Genomic DNA, 23902 nt, shown 5'->3' with positions numbered 1-23902 from the left:
TCATCAAGCTGTGGAAGCATACTTTTTCTTTAAATTGTGAACGTTACTTATTGTCTACTTCTTTTAGGTAGAACTAGAGTCCATTAAGCTAAAAAAGATAACCCGTTTTCTCCAGCATAGTAAAGGAGTCAATAAAATTTGACTTAAGACAATGAGGGAATTGACCTGACAAATGGGCATTTGACAGGAGCAAGAGATTTATCAATAGACTTAATTTACCTAGTCACCTTTGCCGCTTAGTAATAGGACTATGATTTAGAAGTTTGCTTGCTTTGAAAATAATTTCCATTATTAGGGGTTGACAAACTTTCTCTATAAATTGTCAGAAAATATTTTTGACTTTGTGGACTTGTGGATAGCACACAGTGTCTATCAGCTCTGCCATCGTAGTGCAAAAGCCACTGCAGAAATTGCACAAGGCAGGCGCCTGGGTGGCTGTGTCTGTTGAGTGTCTGCCTTTGGCGGGGGTTGTGATCCCAGTCCCCTATCAGGCTCCTTGCTCAACAGGGAGCCTACTTCTCCCTCTGCCTCTAGCTTCCCCTGCTTGTGCTTTCTCTGTCAAAGAAAGAAAGAAAATCTCAAGAAAGAAAGGAAGGGAGGAAGGAAGGAAACTGCACAATACACATGTAATTAACGCCACTGAACTGCACACTTAAAAAATGGGACTTCTGATTTCAGCTCAGGTCAGAACCCTGAGATCAAGCAGCATACTCAGCGTGGAGTCTGCCTTAAGACTCCCTCTTGCTCCTCCCGCTGCACTTGCATGTGCGCAGTAACTTCAGTCTCTCTCAAATAAATAAATCTTAAAAAAACAAAACAGTAAAACAAGAACAAAAACAAAACTTAATGGGACGCCTGGGTGGCTTAGTTGGTTAAGCATCTGCCTTCAGCTGAGATCAGGATCCCAGAGTCCTGGGATCAAGTTCAGCATCAGTCGGGGCCTGCTTCTCCTTCTGCCTGCCACTCCCCCCTGCTTGTGCCTTGTGCTCTCTCACACAAAGAAATAAATTAATCTCTGGGGGTCTGAGTCAGTTAGGCAGCTGCTTTGGCTCAGGTCATGATCCCAGGGTCCTGGGATGGAGCCCCAGAACGGGCTCTCTGCTCAGGAGGGAGCCTGCTTTTCCCTCTCCCTCTGCCTGCTGCTCCCCCTGCTTGTGCTCTCTCTCTGAAAAAACAAAAATCTTGAAAAAAAAAAAAAAACCACTTAAGGGGCGCCTGGGTGGCTCAGTGAGTTAAAGCCTCTGCCTTTGGCTCAGGTCATGATCCCAGGGTCCTGGGATTGAGCCCCACATCAGGCTCTCTGCTCAGCAGGGAGCCTGCTTCCCCCTCTCCCTGTGCCTGCTGCACTGCCTACTCGTGATCTGTCAAATAAATAAATAAAATCTTAAAAAAAAAACACTTAAAAATATATAAAAACTCAAAAAAGCAGCCATAGATGGTATGTAAATGACTACATGGCAGTGTTCCAACGTGGCAGTGTTCCTTGCTCATGGGGAATGAATTTTGAATTTCATATAACTTTGTCACAAATCTTAATATATTGATTTTCAAGCATTTAAAAATGTAAAAAACAATTCTTAGCTTGTGGGCAGTAGACAGGTGATTGGCCTGGATCTGGCCTGAGGCCTATACTTTGCCACACTTATCTTGGAGACAAATGAGATACACAATGAGAGCAATTTATTAATTTTTTAAAAAAAGATTTTATTTATTTGACAGAAAAAGAGGGCACATCAGGGAGAACAGCACAGGGAGAGGGGGAATCAGGGAACCCGATGCAGGGCTGGATCCCAGGACCTTGAGATCATGACCTGAGCTGAAGACACACACTTAACCAACTGAGCCACCCAGGGTCCCAATGAGAGCAATTTAAAATGCAGTGCTAATTTCTACAGTCTAAGGTACTGTTGTAACAAACATGAAGGGGCCTAAAAGTTAGCATTTACAATAAATTTAGAGTACCCATCTGTTTCTAGTAGCACAAATGACTTACTCAGGCAAAAACAACATTTAGGAATCTCAACAGAACTTAAAGATGCAAAGAAAACTTCGAACTAGCTACCAATTCTTTCCAGCTCCATACAAAATCTCCAGCACGTTAAGAAGTGCCAATACTTTAACTAACACCATCTTTCCAATTATCCTCTTGGGACTTAATTATTCTTTTTTCTTCTAAGATTTTGTCTGTCAGAGAGAGTGAGCAAGCGATCAAGCACAAGCAGGGGGATCAGCAGGCAGAAGCGGGCAGAGGGAGAAGCAGGCTCCCCACCAAGCAAGGAGCCCAATGCAGGACTCAATTCCAGGAACCTGGATCATGACCTGATCCTAAGGCACATGCTTAACCAACTGAGCCACCCAGGTGCCCCAGGACTTAATCATTTTTCAGGACTCCTCTCTCCTCCCTCCTGCCTCACTGACTAGAATCACTTTTTCACCACCTCTAATTCAGCCACAAGTTCATTATAAAAGCCATCACCCAAGCTGAAAATTCCAAACCATGGAATATTATGCCCCATTAAAAAGCAGGAGACAGACATGTATTAATTGATATAGAAAATGGTCTACAATAGTAGTCTTGACCTAGCAAAGGGAAGATAAACAAGTTTGTAAAAACAGCATGCAAAAAGTATATACACATGCACAAAGGAGAAACATCTGGAAAGATGGTCATCAGAATACTAGTGGTTGGCTGTAACTGGGTGGTGAATTTCAGGTATGTTTTATTCTTGTACTTTTATTGTTTCATGAACATGTATCATCTTTAAAATGAGAAAACCCAGGAATGCCTGGGTGGCTCAGTCAGTTAAGCATCCAACTCTTAATTTCGGCCTGGTTCATAATCTCTGGGTTGTGGGATCGAGCCCCATGTCGGCTCAGTGCTGGGGGTGGAGCCTGCCTGAGATTCTCTCTTCCTCACCCGCCACTCGTTGTTCTCTCTCATGCTCTCCCCCTCTCAAAAAAAAAAAAGAGAGAGAGAAAATCCAGTAAACATATTTTTATTTTAAGAAAAAAAGACCACCACCAAAAATTCCTTAAAAAAAAAAAAAAAATTTGTTTAGGGGCACCGGGTGGCTCAGTCGTTAAGCATCTGCCTTTGGCTCAGGTCATGATCCCACCTGGGATCGGGCCCCACAACGGGCTCTCTGCTCAACGGAAAGCCTGCTTCTCCTTCTCTCACTCCCCCTGCTTGTGTTCCCTCTCTCGTTGTGTTTCTGTCAAATAAATAAATAAAATCTTTTTTTTTTTAAGATTTTATTTATTTATTTGACAGACAGAGATCATAAGTAGGCAGAGAGGCAGGCAGTGAGAGAGAGGGGGAAGCAGGCCCCCTGCGGAGCAGAGAGCCCGATGTGGGGCTTGATCTCAGGACCCTGGGACCATGACCTGAGCCGAAGGCAGAGGCTTTAACCCACTGAGCCACCCAGGCGCCCCAATAAATAAAATCTTTAAGAAAAAAAAAAGTTTAAGTCTTTATTGCAGATATACTTAAATATACTTTGAAGATATTTCAAAATATTTATATACAGATGAAATGACATGATACCTGAGATCTGATTCAAAATATTTGGGGGGCGCATGGATGGCTCAGATGGTTAAGCTGCTGACTCTTTGATTTTGGCTCAGGTCATGATCTCAGGTTTGTGAAACTGGGCCCTGGATTGGGCTCTGCACTCAGCAGGGAGCATGCTTCAAGTTTCTTTATCCTTCTGCTCCCCCACCCACTGTCACTCTCTAACAAATAAATAATCTTCAAAATATTTAGCGTGGGTAAATGATATAGATGAAAAGTGTGGCCATGTACTGATAATTGCTGAAGCAGACTGAGGAGTACCTGGAAACTTGTAACAATACTTTATCTTTGTAATGTTTGACATTTTCTCTAAGTTACTCCTCTTTCCCTCTCAATGTACCTGCTCCTGCAATTTCAGCCATTAGCCTACTTCATGTTTGCATCCAGATGGTCTTCCACAGAAATCTCCCTTTTTACTGTTTCAAACCTTAAATTCTTTAGTTTTAGGCTTTTTTTCAGAACTCTAGGCCTATCCTACCCACTGATGCCTGTAATTTGACAGGTCCAGAATCAAATGTTTTTTTGTTTTTTGTTTTTTTTTAAATTAAGAATTTTAAGTAATCTCTGGGTGCCTGGGTGGCCTCTGCCTTCAGCTCAGGTCATAATCCCAGGGTCCTGGGATTGAGGACCGCATCGGGCTCCCTGCTCAGCGGGAAGCCTGTCCTCCCCCTCCCACTTCCCCTGCTTGTGTTCCCTCTCTTGCTGTGCCTCTGTCAAATAAATAAAATCTCTAAAAAAAAAAGGTGCCTGGGTGGCTCAGTCAGTTAAGCCTCTGCCTTTGGCTTGGTTCATGATCCCAGGGTTCTGGGATCAAGTCCTGCATTGGGCTCTTGGTTGGCAGGGAGTCTGCTTCTCCCTCTGCCTCCTGCTGCTCCTGCTTGTGCACTCTCCCTCTCTCTCACAAATAAGTAAAATCTTAAAAAAAAAAAAAAAAAGATTTTAAGTAATCTCTACACCCAACATGGGCTTGAACTCACAACCCTGGGATCAAGAGTCAGGTGCTCCACTAACCGAGCAGGCCAGGTGCCCCAAATGCAGTACTTTCTCCACCCTGCACCAAACTCCTCTTTTTGCTGACTCCAATTTTGCCATAAATGGTACCACCACTGAAATCTGTGAAATGGCCCTCCTAAGAGTTCTTGTTCCCCCTCACTGAATTAGTAACTACACCTAAATAATGTGACTTTCAAAGTCATCTCTTCCCATTTCTACTGCTACCACCCTGATTTAAAATCCTTATTAAGTTATAACTATACCAGATAACTTCCTAAATTGTGATTTTTTCCCCTAAATTGTGATTAAAAAAAAAAAAAGATTTTATTTATTTGATCGACAGAGATCACAAGTAGGCAGAGGCAGGCAGAGAGAGAAGGGGGGAAGCAGGCTCCCCACTGAGCAGAGAGCCCGATGTGGGGCTCGATCCCAGGACCCTGAGATCATGACATGAGCTGAAGGCAGAGGCTTAACCCACTGAGCCACCCAGGCGCCCTGTGATTTTTTTTTTTTTTGAAGATTTTATTTATTCATTTGACAGAGAGAGAGATCACAAGTAGGCAGAGTGGCAGGCATGGGGGCAGGGAGCAGGCTCCCTGCTGAGCAGAGAGAGCCAGATGCAGGGCTTGATCTCAGGATCCTGAGATCACAACCTGAGCCGAAGGCAGAGGCTTAACCCACTGAGCCACCCAGGCATCCCCTGAATTGTGATCTTAACATCAGTTTCTCCGGGCTCCAAATCTATTTCTCCTATTTACTGCTCTATTATCAAATACCTGGTACAATGCTTGGTATATAGTAGGTATTCAATAAACGTGGTGTGAAAACCACCGTCATACTCACTTCTTATCCTTGCAGATAGTTGTAAATCTATGTTCCCTCCTCAGGCCTCTCCCACGATCTTAAAAGCAGAAACCATTTCTATCATTTTGCATTCCTCCTATAAGGTAAGGGCCCATGATACTGACATGGTCCTTTTCCAGCTAGTTAATAGTAAATCCTTTAGATCTGGTGAACTGAAAAAGGAGATTTAAAGGTGATTATTTATGCACATAGGGAAACTGTCAAAAAACAAAAAAAATTCCTACTCCCCAATGGTGCGAAGGCCAAACATGTCATATAATAAATAAAATTCCTTTTAGATAAAGCTGTGAATAAACAAACCACCTCCAATCCTTTAGGCTTCAACTTAAAATGTCATTTCCTCTCTCAGGACAGTACCCATATGTATTATCAGAACAGTACCCATATGTACGTTCCCAGAAGTTTAAGATAATCTCTGCCATGATGTCTTTATATAGGTGACTGTTCTGTTTACAACCCCTCTCTAGGATCTGGGAGGTAGACCTATGATGATGTCATCCCTAGTGGGAAGCAACCTGAAGAGAATCTGGAGGAAAAACCAAGCAGTGTGACTGGGACATTATACTACATGGAATGAGGAGGGGAAAGAGCTGCCTCCGGAGGGGTCAAACCTAAGAACCATACCTACCAACTACACAATTAAATAAACATATGTAGGGATGCCTGGGTGGCTCAGTCATTAAGCGTTTACCTTTGGCTCAGGTCATGATCCCATAGTCCTGGGATCTAGCCCCCCATCCGGCTCCCTGCTCAGCAGTGAGAAGCCTGGTTCTCCCTTTCCCTCTGCCTCTGCTTGTGTTCCCTCTCTCGCTGTGTCTATCAAATAAGTAAATAAAATTTTAAAAAAAGAGAGAGAGAGAGAGAGAAAGAGGAAAGATATCTAAACCTCAACCTAATATTAATCCTATTAACCTGGCACTGCAGTCAGAATGGCTATACTAGAAGTCACTTAGACCTAAAATCTTTCTCCAAGAACTAGTCTCCAATAACATGGGCCTTCTAAACTAAGAAGGGATTTGTGTATTTTATTAATTCTCTCAAGAAGTAAACCCATTTATTTAGTTCTTAAAGAACTGAAAATCTATCATATAGATTTTCACATATCAAATATATTAGTATTTGATGTCCAAGGCTAATACTGCACTGCCAGAGAAGAACAGGTGGGGAAGGAAAAGGCCACTAAGAGAGAAGCTGGCTAGCACAGCTACCACACAGCATATTCTCAAGACCACCTCAATAACCAGTTTTAAGTTTATTTCATGTCAGATGGCTTCCAGGGAATTAAGGCAGTTCTCTCAGCACATAGTGGCAACAAAACCATGAAATCAATGGCTCTATGATGGCTCATTTTCTGCTTTTCAAAGCAAACACATGGAACGATACCTAATTTCAGTTCAAACTCATTTCCCTTTTATTAAAGTCCAAGTTACCATTACATGGTTTGGTACTCAATAAAGGAAAACTTGTTCAAATAAGGTAATATGTTATCATCAGTATTTCCAGGTGATTGTTTACAATCAAGTAGCATTATGAATAAATCCTTGAGAAGCCCATCTGTAAGAAAAAACACGAAGAATTAGCCAAAAAATAAAGGAAAGGTAGAAATCTTACTAAAAATAACCTTCTTTAGAGCAACAGTCCAGGGAAATCACTGGCTCTGTGTAGCCTTTTCTGTTCTCACTTAATCCTGCCTACAGCTCGCTCACAAGGGACTAGCTCTGTGGCTTTTTTGTTTATACACCTAGTACTTACCGGGGTGGTCCTCTTTTCTAATCATAAAGTGTTGGGGAGTTGCCCTACAATTTTTTTTTTTTTTTTAAAGAAATATGTCATCGCAGCCAGAATAGATCCTATGTAATAAAGATCTTCTGGACTCCTGGGACTACTTGATAAAATGAAAATTAAGCTGAAGTGTTTAAATATCCTTGTAAGAGTCCACTATGGAATATGAACCACACACAAGAGTTTCAAAAATGTAAGGAGGAAATCTATTCTGAATACCTAGTTTTCTCACCAAAATCATTATTAGTACACACCTTTAAAAAATAAAGCCTTTCATGTATTACAAAGATGAGCTAAAGGACTTCAGGGAGGTGGTGGTGGTCTGGGGGTGGAAAAGGTAAAATTAAGACTCCTGCTCCACAGCAATCTCTAACCAGGCTCACTGGACCTTTATCTTGTGAAGGAGCTGATTTAGCTCCTTCAAGAATTTTGGGTTCACTTTTATTGAAACTTTTATTAGGTAGTTTACTCCCGCTATTTTAAAAATCAATGTCCTCCTATTCTTAGGAAGCAAATCCTCTAAGCCTCACTGTTTACCACTGAGAAATGAATATAGCCTCAGTAAATGCCTACACAGGGTGTGTGGCACAGTGAGGGCAATGGACTTGGGCTGGACTGGCTGGCTTTAAGTGTGGGTTCCAGTACTAGCTATATGACCTTGGACAAGGTGCCTCAGTTACTAATTAACTACTCAGTTATTAATTTACTCATTAATAAAAGAGTAAAATGGGAATAATAATAATAGTAACTATCTCAAGGGATGGTTTATGAGGGTTAAATGAATTAATATTTATAGAGCACTTAAAACAGTGCCTGACATAAGAGTTATATATGCTGTTATGTGTTTAAATAAAATAAAAAATGAGTCACTGCTTATGTATTTTCTGCACACTCTATCTAGAAAATCTTGTGGCTGGTTCTATTACCTGCCTTCCCGAAGAGAACAACGTATCAAGTAAATTTTTATTATCAGTGAGTATTTACTTGACTGTTAAAATTCTAATGTGGGCACACAAAAACGAATGCATCAAATTAATAAAACTCTGTTAAAAATGAACAGATGTATAAAAGCATGTGTGAACACCTTGTATGCAGTGGATTACCTTTAGTTTGGGGGAGGTAAAGGAATGAAATTTTATGTTTTAAATATTTTATATGGATTTTTAATGGAGACTTCCTCTTGCCTTTACACTAGTAAAAGAATATAACAACTAAAAATGACAATTCTAGCTCCTTAAGCTTACCATCATTAGTACTCTCTAAATCTTTTTGTTCATGGCCTCTAAGGAGGCCAACAAAAGATCTTACGCTGAGAAATTGAAATGCCACTCACTCCCCACTCCTTGGATTCATTTCTTGCCTTATTCAATGGTGTGCTGCTTACCCATGGTGTTTACACTTTGTCAAGGCCCAGTTCCTCTGGAGTGGAGATTCCCAGTTCATTTAAAGTTGGTCTAAGTTCTTGGATGACATAGGGGTAGATTTCCTTATGAGGTCCTGCTTTGTCCTGATGGCAAAGAAAATACTTACATTTAGCTCTCTGAAAAGCTGTCTCTATTAAAAAAAACGAACTTGAGAATGCTTTTAATCACATACGCAGAGGCTAGTAGCAGAGAATACATGTCACCTACTTTTAACATATTAGTTCAACAAACAGAACAACTAATGCAGGCACTATTCAAAGTAGGTTTATAAGCACCTCAAGAATAACTAAGACCATTAAATTAAATCCAGAAAAAACAAACAAAATAAAATAGGTTTTTAAAAAAGCTTTATTTGACAGAGAGAGGCACAGCGAGAGAGGGAACACAAGCAAGGGGAGTGGGGAGGGAGGAGCAGGCTTCCCGCTGAGCAGGGAGTCCAAAATGGGGCTCAATCCCAGGACCCTGGGATCACCACCAGAGCCAAAGGCAGATGCCTACCAAATGAGTCACCCAGGTGCCCCGAAACATTTTTAAAGCCTCAAGTTACTAGAAAAGGTGGTGATGACAGAATTTTGTGAAGATAATTAAACATGCCCAGCAGGCAATAGGAATAATTAAGTTAACACAAGAAAAGTTTTTGAATTTGCTTCCAATCTGAGATCTTAACTGAATTAAGTACTGGTGCTAAATGGATTGGTAGCCTACAGAACCCTTAATTATCTACCCACTGTAGATAAAGTAATGTCACACTTTCCCTCTTACAGACTAGAATTTCTTTCTTGTGGACCATGTCCCTTTGTGGAGAGCTATACTTATTCCCAGGACAAGAGAGTTTTGACAAACACTCACCATAAAAATGTAATTATACCTATATTTTCACATGCTTCCTCAGGGACAAATATTAAAAAGTCAACTGGGGGCCCCCTGGAGAGCTCACCCCCTGGGTGGCTCAGCCACCTACCTTTGGCTCAGGTCCCAAACCCAGAGTTCTGGGTCAGGCTTCCTGCTCAGCAAAAAGTCTGCTTCTTCCTCTCCCTCTACTCCTCCCACCTCCACTCATGTTCCTTAATCTCTCTCAAATAAATAAGTAAAAAAAAAAAAAAAAAAAGTCAAATGGACTAAGAGTGCCAAGCTGCTATTCATGCCTTTAACAAATTCTAGGTCTCCGTAATTGTATTTTTTAGAAAGATCTTATTTCTTTTTTTTTTAAATTTTATTTATTTGACAGACAGAGATCACAAGCAGGCAGAGAGAGAGGAGGAAGCAGGCTCCCCGCTGAGCAGAGAGCCCGATGCAGGGCTCGATCCCAGGACCCCGGGACCATGACCTGAGCTGAAGGCAGAGGCTTAACCCACTGAGCCACCCAGGCGCCCCATCCGTAATTGTGTTTTTTAAAAAAGATTTATTTTGGGGTGCCTAGGTGGCTCAGTCATTAAGCATCTGCCTTCAGCTCAGGTCATGACCCCAGAGTCCTGGGATCAACCCCTGCATTGGTCTCCCTGCTCAGCAGGAAGCCTGCTTCTCCCTCTTCCACTCCCCTGGCTTGAGTTCCCTCTCTCGCTGTGTCTCTCTCTGTCAAATAAATAAACACAATCTTTAGAAAGAAAGAAAGATTGATTAATTTCTGGCATGCCTGGGTGGCTCAGTCAGGTGGGCATATGCCTTCGGCTCAGGTCCTGGGATCAAGTCTTGCATCAGTCTCCTTGCTCAGCAGGTAGCCTGGTTTTCCCTCTGCCTGCTGCTCCCCCTGCTTGTGCTCCCTCTCTCTCTCGGACATATAAATAATAGTCTTAAAAAAAAAAAAAGATGTATTTCTTTATTTAAGAGAGAGTGCAGTGCACAAGCAGGGAAAGTGGAGAGGGAGAGGGAGGGAGACAGAGAACCTCAAGCAGGCTCCCCACCGTGCAAGAAGCCTGAGGTAGAGCTCAGTCCCATGACCCTGAGATCATGACTTAAGCAGAAATCAAGAGTTAGAAGCTCAACCAACTGAGCCACCAGGCAACCCTTAATCGTTTTTAATTATAAAATTCTTGTTTAAAATGCAATGTATCCATTTTTCATTACAGAAAAATCAGGAGCTATAATCAAAAGAGAGAGGAGGGCAAGTATATATCCTCCTACATTTTCATCTATGTATTTTTTTAAATAAAATGGGGTCACACCATAAAAACTGTTTCATAATTTTCTTCAGTTAATATACTATAAATTGTTAGGGCGCCTGAGTGGCTCAGTTGGTTAAGCGACTGCCTTCTCCGGTCATGATCCTGGAGGCCCGGGATCAAATCCCACATCAGGCTCCCCGCTGCTTCTCCTGCTGACCTCTCTTCTCTAATGCTCTCTCTCCCTCTCAAATAAATAAATAAAATCTTAAAAAAAAAAAAAAAAGTGTGTGTGTATACACATATATATATATGTATATATATATAAAAAATAAATTGTTGGGGCACCTGCCGGTTCAGATGGTAGTGTGTGTGATTCTTGATCACAGGGTTCTGAATTCAAGCTCCACATTGGGTATGGAGCCTAATTAAAATTAAAAAAAAAAAAAATAAAAGTAAGAAGGAGAATACACTCTTGTTGAACACATTTCCACAACATTAATAGATAACCTCTTCTGGGAAGTCCCATCTTAAGAAATGACTAACAACATTTAACTTCATACCACAAACAGCACAAATAACCTTTGTACATCCTTAATTATTTCCTTAAGATAAATTCTCAAATGGAATTGCTGAGCAAAAGGTTATCAAGCAGAAATTTTTTAAAGATTTATTTGACACAGAAAGGGAGAGAGCAAGCATAAGCAAGGGGAGGAGCAGAGGGAGAGGGAGAAGTAGTCTCCTCACTAAGCAGGGGGCTCGATCCCAGGACCCTAAGGTCATGACCCAAGCCAAAGGCAGATGCTTAACCAGCTGAGCTACTGGTTGATGGGCTTGACGCACCCCTCAAGCACGATTTTTTAAACTTTGCATAAATTCTGCCAAACTGCCCTCCAGAAAGATTGCAATTGCAATGCACATTTCCTATAGGTGTAAGAATTAATTTTAGGGATTTTAATAAATTCAAAAACAGAGGATACACTGATACCTAACAACAGCCCACCCATATCCAGGAACAACTTTAGCATTGTTATTTCACTGACCTTAACAACCTCTAGGATGCGAACTGCACTAGCAAAATCATTTAACCGTCTGCATGCCCGTAAAGCAGCATCAATGATTTTGGGTTCTGGAACCAGATCATAACCAACGAGTGTGTTCATCCCTGTCAAATAAAAAAAAGGATCCATATCAACCTGGAATATCCTCATATAAACTACAATTTAATTATCTACATTTTTACTGAATCATAGACATGTGATCTTGTCTGTTTGGACCTCTAGTCTCTTGTCTACAAAATAAAGTATGAGACTCTACTTTTAACAAATTCTAGATAGTAAGATCATAATGGATCTTCCACAGTGAAGTAGTGGAAAGAAGGAACTATGCAGCAGCATGCAGATTGAAGATTAAAAAAAGATAAAGAAAAAAGAAAACCAGAGTTTTCTTAAATGCTAATGCTGTTTTTATAATAATTGGCTGGCTCTCTTTCAAACAAGAGGGTCATTTTCAACTCATAGCCTTAACTCTTAGCACAATGTATAAACTTTGGTTGCTTTAAAATAGATTTGATTCGAAAATAATCTAAAAACAACCCGAGAAATGCTTAAGGAGAGTTAATGAAGCCCAAATGAGGACATTATGGAGATCTAGAGAAGCATTAGTGCACATTCAACCAGAAAATGACTGGGCATGATTACTTTCAGCTCTGCACAAAATGACATATCATAAAATTTAAGATTCTCTTAATGGGAATGCAGAATTACTGTTCTTTTCATTACTGCTACTCAAGATTACTCAGTAAGAATTTTCCTGGTTGCAGCAAAGTAAGAGTCATTATTACATTACTGCAGATAAGTCTGAAGTACTTAGGTGTCCTGCTTTTAGTTATTTTAATATATGTAAACAAAAGACACAGTGACGATAATGCTAGAATATAGTCACAGAGACTGAACTCTTTGTACGAGATAAATTATGTACACTTGAAATTAGTTTTCTACTTGACTCTTAGACTAGTCATCATTAATGTTACCTACTCATGTTCAATGCACATCTGCAAATTAGGAAAAACAACTTCTAGGTTACTTAAACTGAACAGTAATTCAGGGCAAGATAAATCATAAGTTAGAATAAAAGTAACAAAAAACCCAAACCATTACCAAGAGTGGGGGGTGGGGAGAACCAAATGCCTACTTGCTTAACTTATTTAAAAGGTACAAAATTTTTAATTCTTGCTCATCCTGATCTATCATCATAGCGGTGGTTTTCAATCAGGGGTGATTTTGTCCCCCAGCAAATATTTTTGGTTGTCACACTGCAAGGGTGGTGGGGGTGAGATGGTGGTTGGCACCTAGTAGGCTGAAGCCAAGGATGCAGTCACACATCTTACAATGCAAAGGACAGCCCCACAACAAAGAATTATCTGGCCCAAAAAGTCAATTGTGCCTGCTTTACAAGAAATACTACAAAGGCTATAAACTTTCCCAATTGCAAATTGCATGACAATACCTAGTTTACATGAGGCATATTTTCAAAATAGTGGCTTTCAACAGAGTAGTCAAAGACTATAAAGTACTTGCCAATTCTATGCCAAAGTAGACAAATATGCCTATGTTCCAATTACCTTTACGCAATTCCCAGGCATCAATATCTGGCTTGTTGAAGTATGTCACCCAGCGAGCATCAAACTCTTCATCTGTCTCATGTGACCCATGGGAGTAGCAGCGAAGAGACTGGACAGCTACAATGAAGAAAGAACAATGACTTCAATGTACAGAAAGAAATAATACTTGACATACCCTGTCAATACATTAAGATTGTTTTCTTTTTTAAAATTGTGTTAAAAGAGGTGCCTGGGTGGCTCAGTGGGTTAAACCTCTGCCTGGGTCATGATCTCAGCAGCAGGGAGCCTGCTTCCCCGTCTCTCTCTGCCTGCCTCTCTGCCTACTTGTGATTTCTCTGTCAAATAAATAAATAAAAATCTTTAAAAAATATTAAAAAATAATAGTAAAACTGTGTTAAAATATATACATCAGGTTTACCATCTTAACCACTTTTAATTGTACAGCCCAAAGATGTAAAATATATCCAATGCATTAAATTCTGAATCAACTATATATATCATGGTAGGAAATTATTCAGCAGGTTGAATAAAACAAATCTTATGTAGTGATACAAAAAAACATCTTAAAAACTAAGCAAAGAAAAGTAGAACAAAAAATACTATGTATGTACGTTTATACTTTTTTCCCCCTAATGTGTAATATAGCTTCAAATTGTTAAAAGTGGTCATCTTTGGAAGGAAAAACTATTTCTTTACATACTTCTGAAATATCTGAATTTTTATGATAAGCAAAGTATTAATTCCTAGTTTAAAAAAATGCCCATTCTAGTTTTATTTTCTCAAAGATCTTATTTATTTATTTGACAGACGGAGATCACAAGTAGGCAGAGAGGCAGGCTCCCCGCTGAGCAGAGAGCCCCCATGCGGAGCTCCATCCCAGGACCCTGAGACCATGACCTGAACCGAAGGCAGAGGTCCAGCCCACTGAGCCACCCAGGCGTGCCCCCATTCCAGTTCTTAAGCAAATTTATAATTTGTATTTTTAATGCATTAAAAAGAAATATACTCTCCATTAAATTATATTCTAGAATAAATTACACAACCTGACAAAACAATAGTAATTTAAAAAATTATTTTATCAAACTGTCCCTTCCTGGCAAATTCTTTTTTTTAAAAAAGATTTTATTTATTTATTTGACAGACAGAGATCACAAGTAGGCAGAGACAGGCAGAGAGAGAGATAGCTCCTGGCAAATTCTGATAAATCCCTAAGAGGGAACACACTCTCTCACTTACACCCCATGAAAAAAACTGCTCTGTAAGATATCTAAGAATTGAGAGTTGTTTTTTTTTTTTAAAGATTTTATTTATTTATTTGACAGACAGAGATCACAGGTAGGCAGAGAGGTAGGCAGAGAGAGAGGAGGAAGCAGGCTCCCTGCTGAGCAGAGAGCCCGATGCGGCATGCGGCTTGCGGGGCTCGATCCTTGGACTCTGGGATCACGACCTGAGCGGAAGGCAGAGGTTTAACCCACTGAGCTACCCAGGCGCCCCAGAAGTGAGAGTTTTAAATATAACATATGTAGGGGTGCCTGGGTGGCTCAGTGGCTTAAGCCTCTGCTTTTGGCTAAGGTCATGATCTCAGGTCATGATCTCAGGGTCCTGGGATCAAGCCCTGCATCGGGCTCTCCGCTCGGCAGGAGGCCTGCTCCCCCCGCCACCGCTTTCCTCTCTGCCTACTTGTGATCTCTGTCAAATAAATAAAATCTTTAAAAATATAAATATATAACATGTAAAATAACAACAACAACAACACAGGACACACTGGGGAAAAGATAGTCTCTTTAATAAATGGTGTTGGGAAAACTGGACAATTATATGCAGAAGAATGAAATGGTACCACTTTTTTTACATCACACACAAAAATAAACTCAAATGGATTAAAGACGTGAATGTAAGACTGGACACCATAAAATTCCTAAGAAAACATAGGCAGTTAATTCTTGGACATCAATCTGAACAGTATTTTTTTGGATCTGTCTCCTAAGGAAAGGCAACAAAAGCAAAAATAAACAAATGGGACTATATAAAACTAAAAAGCTTTTGCAGAGTGAAGGAAACCATCAACAAAAGGAAAAGGCAACGTACTGAATGGGGGAAAATATTTGCAAGTGATAACACTGGTAAGGGTTTAATATCCAAAATATATTAAAAAAATCACACAACTCAGTATCAAAAGAGCAATCCAATTAAAAATGGGCTGAGGACCTGAATAGACATTTCTCCAAAGCAGAGAGACAAATGGCCAAGAGACACATGAAAAGATGCTCAACATCACTAACCATCAAGGAAATGCAAATTGTAATCACTATGAGATATTACATTATACCTGTCAGAATGGCTATTACCAAAAGGCAAGAAATAACAAGTGTTGGTGAGGATGCGGAGAAAAGGGAACCCTTGTGCACTGTTGGTGGGAATGCAAACTGGTGCACCTACTATGCAAAGCAGTATGGAGGTTCCTCAAAATATTATAAACAGAATTCCATATGATCCAACAATTTCACTTCTGGGTATTTATCTCAAGAAAACAAAAATACTAATTTAGAAAGATACATACATGCACCTCTATGTTCACTGCAGCACTATCTACAGAAGCCAAAACATGGATGGAATCAACCTAAATGTCCATAAACAGATAAATGGATAAAGAAGATGTGGTATTTATATTTACAATGGAATACTACTTAGCCACAAAAAGAATGAAATCTTGCCATTTATGACAACATGGATGGACCTAGAGTATTATGGAAAGGGAAATGAGCCAGAGAAAGACAAATACCATATGGATTTCACTTGCATATGGATCTAAAAGATAAACAAAACAAAGAGACTCAAGATACAGAGAACAATTTGGTGATTGCCAGAGGGAAAGGAGCATGGGGGTGATGGCCACAAACAGGGATTAAAAAAAATAGGAAAACTGTAGAACAAACATTTAGAATTCTCTTCCCTGTATGAGCCAGCTGGTCGGCTCAGTTGAACATCTGACTCAGGATTTTAGCTCAGGGTCCTGAGATCAAGCCCCAAGCCCCTCCACCCATGTCAGGCTCCACACTCAGCAGGAGTCTGCTTGAGATTCTCTCCCTCTGCCCCTTCCCCACTTGTGCTCTCTCTCAAATAAAGAAATCTTTTTTTTTTTTTTTAATTTTTAAAGATTTTATTTATGTGTCAGAGAGAGAGAGAGAAAGAAAGCACAAGCGGGAGAAGAGGCAGGCAGAGGGAGAGGGAGAACCAGACTCCCTGCTGAGCAAGGAGCCCTGACGGATCCCAGGACCCTGAGAAGGAAAGGCGGGGCGGGGGGGCGCAGGGGGAGGAGGAGGTGGAGAAGGAATCACATGCTCTATGGACTGTGTCATCCAGGGGCCCCTATCCTATACATCCTTAATGTAATATCTGACAGGAGAAAGAGCAGAGAAAAAAGAAAACAGAGAAAGATGAATAGGTGGAACGACTAGCCAGTTCTGGAAATGGACTGTTACTGCTACATCAAGTGAAGATTCTCATTTAAATTACCATTTGAGCCCAGAGCCAAATTCCTGCCTAATGGCACAGAGGACCACAACACAAGTAAGTTCCCATCTTCCCATAGACATAAGTTACCTCCTTATCCAAGCCCAGAATGAAGAAAAACATGCCTATGAAGGGAATGGAAATGCCCATGCTTTAGTTTCTATTACAAGAAAAAATAACGTATCTCTAGACTTAAATGTATCTGGTACGTAAGTTCCAGAGTAGGAAAAGAGAAGTGTCTAGAAATGAACATCTCTACAAACTCAATCTAAAAAACTATTTCTAATACTACTTTTTGGCATTCAGGTAAACTCTCTGCCTGCCTCTCTGCCTTCTTGTAATCTCCGTCTGTCAAATAAATAAAATCTTTTAAAAAAAAATCCTTAGCTGAATACTTAAAGCACAGTATAAAATGTTATAATCACTTTGGAAGACTGTTTAGTGCTTTTTCTTTTTTTCCCCAAAGACTTTTTATTTATTTGTGTGTGTGTGTGTGAGAGAGAGAGAGAGAGAGAGAGCGAGCGTGCACAAGCGAGCACGCACGAGCATAAAAGCAGGGGGAGCAACAGGCAGAGAGAGAAGCAAGCTCGTACGGGGCTCCATTCCAGGACCCTGGGATCATGACCTGAGTGGAAGGCAGATGCTTAATCCACTGAGTCACCCAGGTCATCCTTTACTGCTTTCTTTTTTTCTTCCTTTTTTATTTTTTAAGATTATTTATTTATTTATTTGACAGAGACTACACGTAGCAGAGAGGAAGGCAGAGAGGGCGGGGGCAAGCAGGCTCCCTGCTGAGCAGAGAGCCCAATGTGGGGCTCGATCCCAGGACCCTGAGATCATGACCCGAGCCGAAGGCAGAGGCTTAACCTACTAAGCCACCCAGGCGCCCCAAGTTAAACACACACCTATCATACTGCTCAATAAATCCACTTCTAATCGTTTTCCCAAGAAAAATGAAATAATATGTACATATTCCTTCCCCAGAGGTATTTACATGTATCTTTCCTACCACTCAGAAAAGTGTTTAATACCCATTTCCTTTAGCTTACTGCTGGGTATGATTTCACTAGATGACTAGTTTTGTTTCTAACCAAAGATAAAGATGACCAACAACTACAAATCCTAAGCAAGGAGATGGGTAACCTTTAATAATTTGTGCACTTTCCTTCTGGAAGTCCCAAATTACAAACTAATTGTACTAGCAAAAACCTTTTATGAAACAACTGTTTATAATACCAAGCATGCTCTGGGAACATACATCCCCCTTCCAACACGGCAAAATCAGACTCTCCCACGTGGTTCAAATTGTATTACTAACTTCAGTACTTCAGTAAGGGTAGGAGTAGGATCTACTCTCCTACATGTGCACATGCCCATCATATATTTAACATTTTGATTTTTAGGTGAACTACACAGGCATTCTCTCCCCACTACCAATCCAACTAATGTGCAGCATTTTCACTTAGGTTTGAGGTCTGCAAGACAAAGTCCTTTGAAAACAACTGCTCAGTGCTTTTATACAACCTGAAGATTCCAGAGTAGGAAAAGAGAAGTGTCTGAAAATGAACATTTCTACAAACTCAATCTAAAAAGCTATTTCTAACACTACTTTTTGGCATTCAGTTAAGCACTCTGTTAAAAAATAAAAGGGGGGGGTGCCTGGCTTGCTTGGTTGGTTCCGTGTCTGGCTTGGGCTCAGGTCATGATCCCAGGGTCCTGGGATTGAGCCCCTTATCCTCCCTCTCACTCTCAAATACATAAAATGTTTAAAATCAACAACAATAACAAACAACCAAAAACCCAACATACTTAGAAGAATTAATCCCTTTAGTTTAAATTTAATTAAATCAGAGAGCCTTCCACTTAATAACTAATCAGCTCAGATAAAAAGTCTCCCCAAATGGTCATTTTGGTGTTGGTAATTCTAGGAGAAAGGGAAAGAAATAAATAATGCAGAGGGCACATAAACAACGTCAAAGGCAGGACTGCTGAGGTGCAAGCCTGAAGAGCAGCCATGGACTTCGGAGCCTAAAGGCTGGAAATCCAGAAGTGTAGGAGTAGTGCAGAAAAGGTTGGAAGGTTATTAGAAAGCACTACCTAAATCCAGCCCTTGGCAAGAAAAGGAAGAGAAAACTCCCAGTCTTCTGAACTATCAGGGTCAGGATGTAGTAGCCAGGACTGTTAAAGTCTTAAGGGTTGACTAAAGAACCTAATCACTATTTTAAAATATTTTAATTCAGCAGTTATCTGAGAACGATGTTTCAAGTTGAAGGCTTCTGGAATTTGGGTTGCCACTTAACTAGAGCAAACCTGAGGTCCCTCAGGTTAACCCTTCCAGAGCTCTCTCTTTTTAAAGATTTTATTTATTTGACACAGAGAGAGAGAGAGAGAGAGCGCACACAAGCAGGGGGAGCAGCAGGGCGCCCACTGAGCAGGGAGCCCCGCAGATGCCAGACTCAATCACAGGACCCTGAGCTGAAGGCAGATGCTTAACTGACTAAACCACCTAGGCACCCCTCAGAGCTCTCTTTCAAGTATACCCTGATTTGGCCTTAATAGCCTCATCCAAAAAATTTTATTCTCTTTGACTTTCAAATTATAAAACCTGTTCAGTTTTATATGGATAACAAACCCTAACATATAATTTGCAAAAATGGGAATCTGCTATAATAAAGCAAATACATATTTAAGTATTTGTGCCAGACGAGATGCTACGAGTTACATTATTTCATTTAACCCTTATAACTACCAAAGATCCTGATTTTAGAGATGAAGTAACTGAGCTTTAATTTTAATTAACATGCTCAAGGTCACACAATTAGAAAGTAGCTGATGTAAATGTAACCAACACAAACGCCTAAAGTAAAGATTTTTGTTTATAAATTATACCCAAGAATGGGAATAGAACTCCTAGAAGATAAACAAACAAATGTTCAAACTTTTTAAGAAGAGAAGAATCCCCTTACTATACAGTCTGCCAAAAATCTCTACCTTTTCCCCAGCCTGCTACAAAATGGAGCAATTTTTTTTTTTGGAGCAATTTTTTTGAAGACATCACAAGAAAACTCCCCAAAAGGTATCTATATGAAAACATTGTAGTACTTTAGCATTTAGACAAGGAAAATGCAAAATAAAACAAAAATCATAAAATTTGACAAACATCAGGATGGACCAAAAATAACTACAGCTAAGAAACTGAAAATAGTTCCACCGCTAGTAAAGGAAATCAGTTTCCCAAGATGCGCGTCAATTTCCTTTTTATAAGACAGTCTTCGTGAAGTGCATGGCAGTTTTACTGCTCTATGATAAACGAAGAGAAAACACATTTCTTAGGTTCTGAAGGATCTAGTTATTAACACTCAAGAGTCAAGAGAACAACCTTATTTGAGTTCATACGTGTAAATTTGCATGCTTAGGGCCTAATTTTCACACCCCAGCATACACTACCATCATGGACCAAGACCAAAGTGCAGTTACACTAATTAAAAGTACAGTGCTGGAAACAAAATCTCCGCAAACACATAGGGGGAAGGCACAGTTAAGAGAGAGGAATCAGCAGCACAATTCATATTCCAGCAGTCAGATTTTCGACTGGAAGCAAAAAAAGAAAAAAAAAAAAAGCTTCCCTTCTGTCTGTAGAACTCAGTATTTCTGAGTGTGTGGGGCCCAATTTTCGAAAGATGTATGTATATACTTTGCCTAAGACCTATCAATATTCAGGCTCTCTTCCAGATCTCAGGAAACAACCATACATGGTTGTTTCTTAAGATAGATCTTAAGAATGGAAGGGTTAGAACGTGGCACAACAGTCTCTAAAACGACAGAACGGTCTGCGAAGGTGACATAGAAAACGCTAACCAAGAAAGGCCTGATTTTAAAAAAGTCTACTGTGTCCCACAAGGAAGCATTTGGTGTCCCCAGGAGACGCTATGGGTGTCCGTGCCCGCGTCTCCGGAAGGGCCACCCCTGCCCCTACACGGATCGCGACACGCCGGGCGGCTCAATGTCACCTTCGCCGACGCGCTGTAGGCCGGCGGCGGACACTCCCAGTCAGGTGGCTGCAGGGGTCAGCGCCGGGGCACGGTCACGGCCCGGGGACCGAAGGAGTTCCGTGGGCGCGGGAGGCGCGCTGCGCCCCTTCCCTGGAGCCCACAGCTGGTCCACACCTGATCGGTCCGCGGTGCCCGCACCAGGAAGTCGCGCTGGGGGAAGCCCCGGGGGCCGCGTCTTCGAGCCCTCCATTTAACTGGAGGCGGCGGGGAGAGAGGCCAGCGGTCACCAGGTTCGTCCGCCCGCCCGCAGGGCAGGGGCTAGGCCGCGGGGCAGGCCTGCCCTCGAGTGGCGGCGGGGGACCAGGTCACCGCAAGGACACGCGGGCGCTAGCAGTGGAGGCGGGGGCCTTACCGGCGGCGGGGCCGGGGACCGGGCTTGAGTACTGGAGGCCTCGAGGGCTGGCACGGGCGGCTGCGGCTGCGGCTACAGCGCAACGGCGGAGAGCGGCGCCGAGCATGACGGCGATGGCGGCGCGCAGTCCAAGGCTGAAGAGAAGCCGGGTGTGAACTCACGGGCCGCTCGGGAGCTCGCGGGGGAGGGACTCACGCACCGACGTCCGGTGGGTGGAGCGTGAGACCCCGCCCACTGCGGCTCTCGCGCCTTGGAGAGCGGACCGCGGACGCCGGCGGGGTACGGCGGCTCGCTAAGGACAAAATATTTTCACGCTGTGCCGGCCCAGCTCCGCCCCACCCAGTCTCAGTCTCGCCCTTGGTGGAGCCTGGATGTAAGGTCGGTGAACCGCCGGGCAGGGGACGGTATCGTAGTTCACATCCGGATGCGATTCCATCAACCCCAAATGGGAGCAATAAGGGGGCTTCTGGCGGGCTCAGTCGGTAAAGCATGCGACTGTTGATCTCGGGGTCATGAGGTGGAGCCCCGCGTTGGTCTTAGTGATTATTTAAGGAAATAAAGAGATTTAAACGGGAGTGTTAACAAGGATAGCAACGACAAGTTATAATAAAAATACCCTCTTTGTTTAACTTCTTCTCTTCCCTTTGGAGCCTAAAATAAGAAAATGGGGAAAAACACAACTGCGTACATGTAAGGGATTTTATTAGTAACCCTTCTTAGATCACATACCCGCAAGCATTAAAAAAGGAGCTCAGCCACTTCACTCTACAGGAAACAAACTCTTAAAGCAGGTTGCTTGTTGGCAATCAAGGCTCTCAAAATCCCAGTTTTCAGGACTTACCTGTATATTTGTTGTATACCGACTTGTGATTTCAAACCCATGTTTTGAAATCTTGTTTTGGACAAAGTTGTTCGTGGCTTGAATTTGCTTAGAATGACTCATTTTAATGAAATTGCTTTGAAGCTGGATATTAAGACTTTCTAATGGAACAGTTGCACCTGGAGCACAAAAGACCCCTAGGTCGTTCGCGGCACAGTAAGGGCAGTGGTGTCAATCACCTGATGGACTTTCAAACTTTATAAAGAATTTGTGAGGACTTACCAAGAGCATCCCGTCTGGACAAGACTGCCCTTTGCTGGGTACTTGAGACACTTTCTCCTGCCATGGCCAGGCCGGCTGCTTTTGGTTGGCAGTGGTAATAAACCATACAGCAGTCCCATTAAATAAGGGACATCTGTTACCGCTTGGCAAGGCTACTCCTTGTAAGCTTGTGATGGTTCCTGGAGTAATAACCTTTAAAGCAGCCTACTTTGCTTACCAACACCAGTGCCTTGGCCTGCTTGCTATGTGCCCCAATAGTGAGGGGTCTAGGCAAACAGCTGATATCCAGCTTTTAGTTGAAGGACTGACTCTACCAAGAACCAACTCACAGAAAGATGCACCTCAACTGAATTTGGAATTTTTTTTTCTTTTTTTTTTTTTTTTTTTTTTTTTTTTAAGATTTTATTTATTTTTTTGTCAGAGAGAGAGAGAGAGAGAGAGATCGAGAGCGAGCACAGGCAGACAGAGTGGCAGAGGGAGAAGCAGGCTCCCCGAGGAGCAAGGAGCCCGATGTGGGACTCGATCCCAGGACGCTGGGATCATGACCCGAGCCGAAGGCAGCCGCTCAACCAACTGAGCCACCCAGGCGTCCCTGGAATTTTTTTTTCTAAATTTGGACTTTATTTCTTTCATCTCCGCTTTGTCCGGAACAGTAGTGTATTTAATTGGTCATTGGTTTAGAATATGTTATTTTTAAATTTCTCCATAAGAGACATTATCCTCTATGCTATTGGCTTGTGAAATGTTGTTATAAGTTATAATTAACCCAGTGAACCTGTGTTAAGCAAATTATTGGCAAAGATAATTTCAGTCTCTGAGTATAATTTGCCTCAAATAAATCAGTATTTCTGGTCAGAGGCCTGCCCCCAATATCTACAGGAGGGCTCCTATAGCAGGCTGCTGTGACATGGGGTTGATCACATTCCAAGGCTCTTAACATCTAGTCTGGCCTTATTAACTACATCCTGACTTTGAGCTCCTGGGCAGTGGGGCCGCTTCCCCAGGCCTGAATTACCACGATGCCGCAGGAGTTAATGAGACACTCTCTTGTCTTGGTATCCTTCATTCTCTATCCCCGAACTCACTGAGGAAAGAAAAAATGGACATTCAGCTTCCTTTTCCTCACTCCAGGCCCGTTCTCCTGGGTGTGGCCATCTGCCTTTCTTTTTTCCCTCCCTAGCAGTGTGGCTCTAGGGGGTATGATCATGGCTGGCAAAAGGATAAAAAAGCTTTTCTTTTCAAAGCAGCTGCCTTCACCTTCTCCCACCAGCCAAACCACAGGACACTTGGAGAAGCTTTAACCTCATTGCATTTCAATTAATATTCATCAAATAAAGAGCTGGAAGCTCAGGATGAGGTCAGGGCTCCCATAATTAAGAAACTACTAAATGGGGTATATTGCACCTGAATCCCAACTGGTCTCTCTGTTTTGCCTACAGTGCCTTAGATTGGCTACTAGAGTGTTATTTAATACAATTATGGCTATAATTTATTATGTGTCACTGCATGCTGCAAACTATTTTTTTA

At 41.7% G+C, this 23902-nt stretch overlaps 1 protein-coding gene across 1 annotated transcript; it reads right to left on the bottom strand.

Moving 5' to 3' along the window:
* Positions 1 to 6815: 6815 nt before the first annotated feature.
* Positions 6816 to 21894, bottom strand: COX5A (cytochrome c oxidase subunit 5A). Its single transcript, XM_080807810.1, has 5 exons — positions 21274 to 21894; positions 13357 to 13473; positions 11777 to 11898; positions 8595 to 8717; positions 6816 to 6982 (listed from the first exon to the last, which is right to left on the bottom strand). Exons 1-4 carry the CDS (start codon positions 21377 to 21379, stop codon positions 8604 to 8606), a joined length of 459 nt encoding a protein of 152 aa, XP_080663936.1. The 5' UTR covers positions 21380 to 21894; the 3' UTR covers positions 6816 to 6982; positions 8595 to 8603.
* Between the last annotated feature and the right edge of the window lie 2008 nt (positions 21895 to 23902).

Source organism: Martes martes (assembly GCF_963455335.1).
Source record: "Martes martes genome assembly, chromosome: 7".
NCBI classification, from domain to species: Eukaryota; Metazoa; Chordata; class Mammalia; order Carnivora; family Mustelidae; genus Martes; species Martes martes.
This window is presented reverse-complemented; position numbering and strand designations above follow the sequence as displayed.

Coding starts and splice junctions, on each gene's coding strand:
- COX5A (XM_080807810.1), bottom strand. CDS start 21,379: ATGCTCGGCGCCGCTCTCCGCCGTTGCGCTGTAGCCGCAGCCGCAGCC. Junction 11,899..13,356: donor TGCCTGGGAATTGCGTAAAG/GTAATTGGAACA, acceptor TTTATTTGACAG/GGATGAACACACTCGTTGGT. Junction 8,718..11,776: donor GCATCCTAGAGGTTGTTAAG/GTCAGTGAAATA, acceptor CTTTGCCATCAG/GACAAAGCAGGACCTCATAA.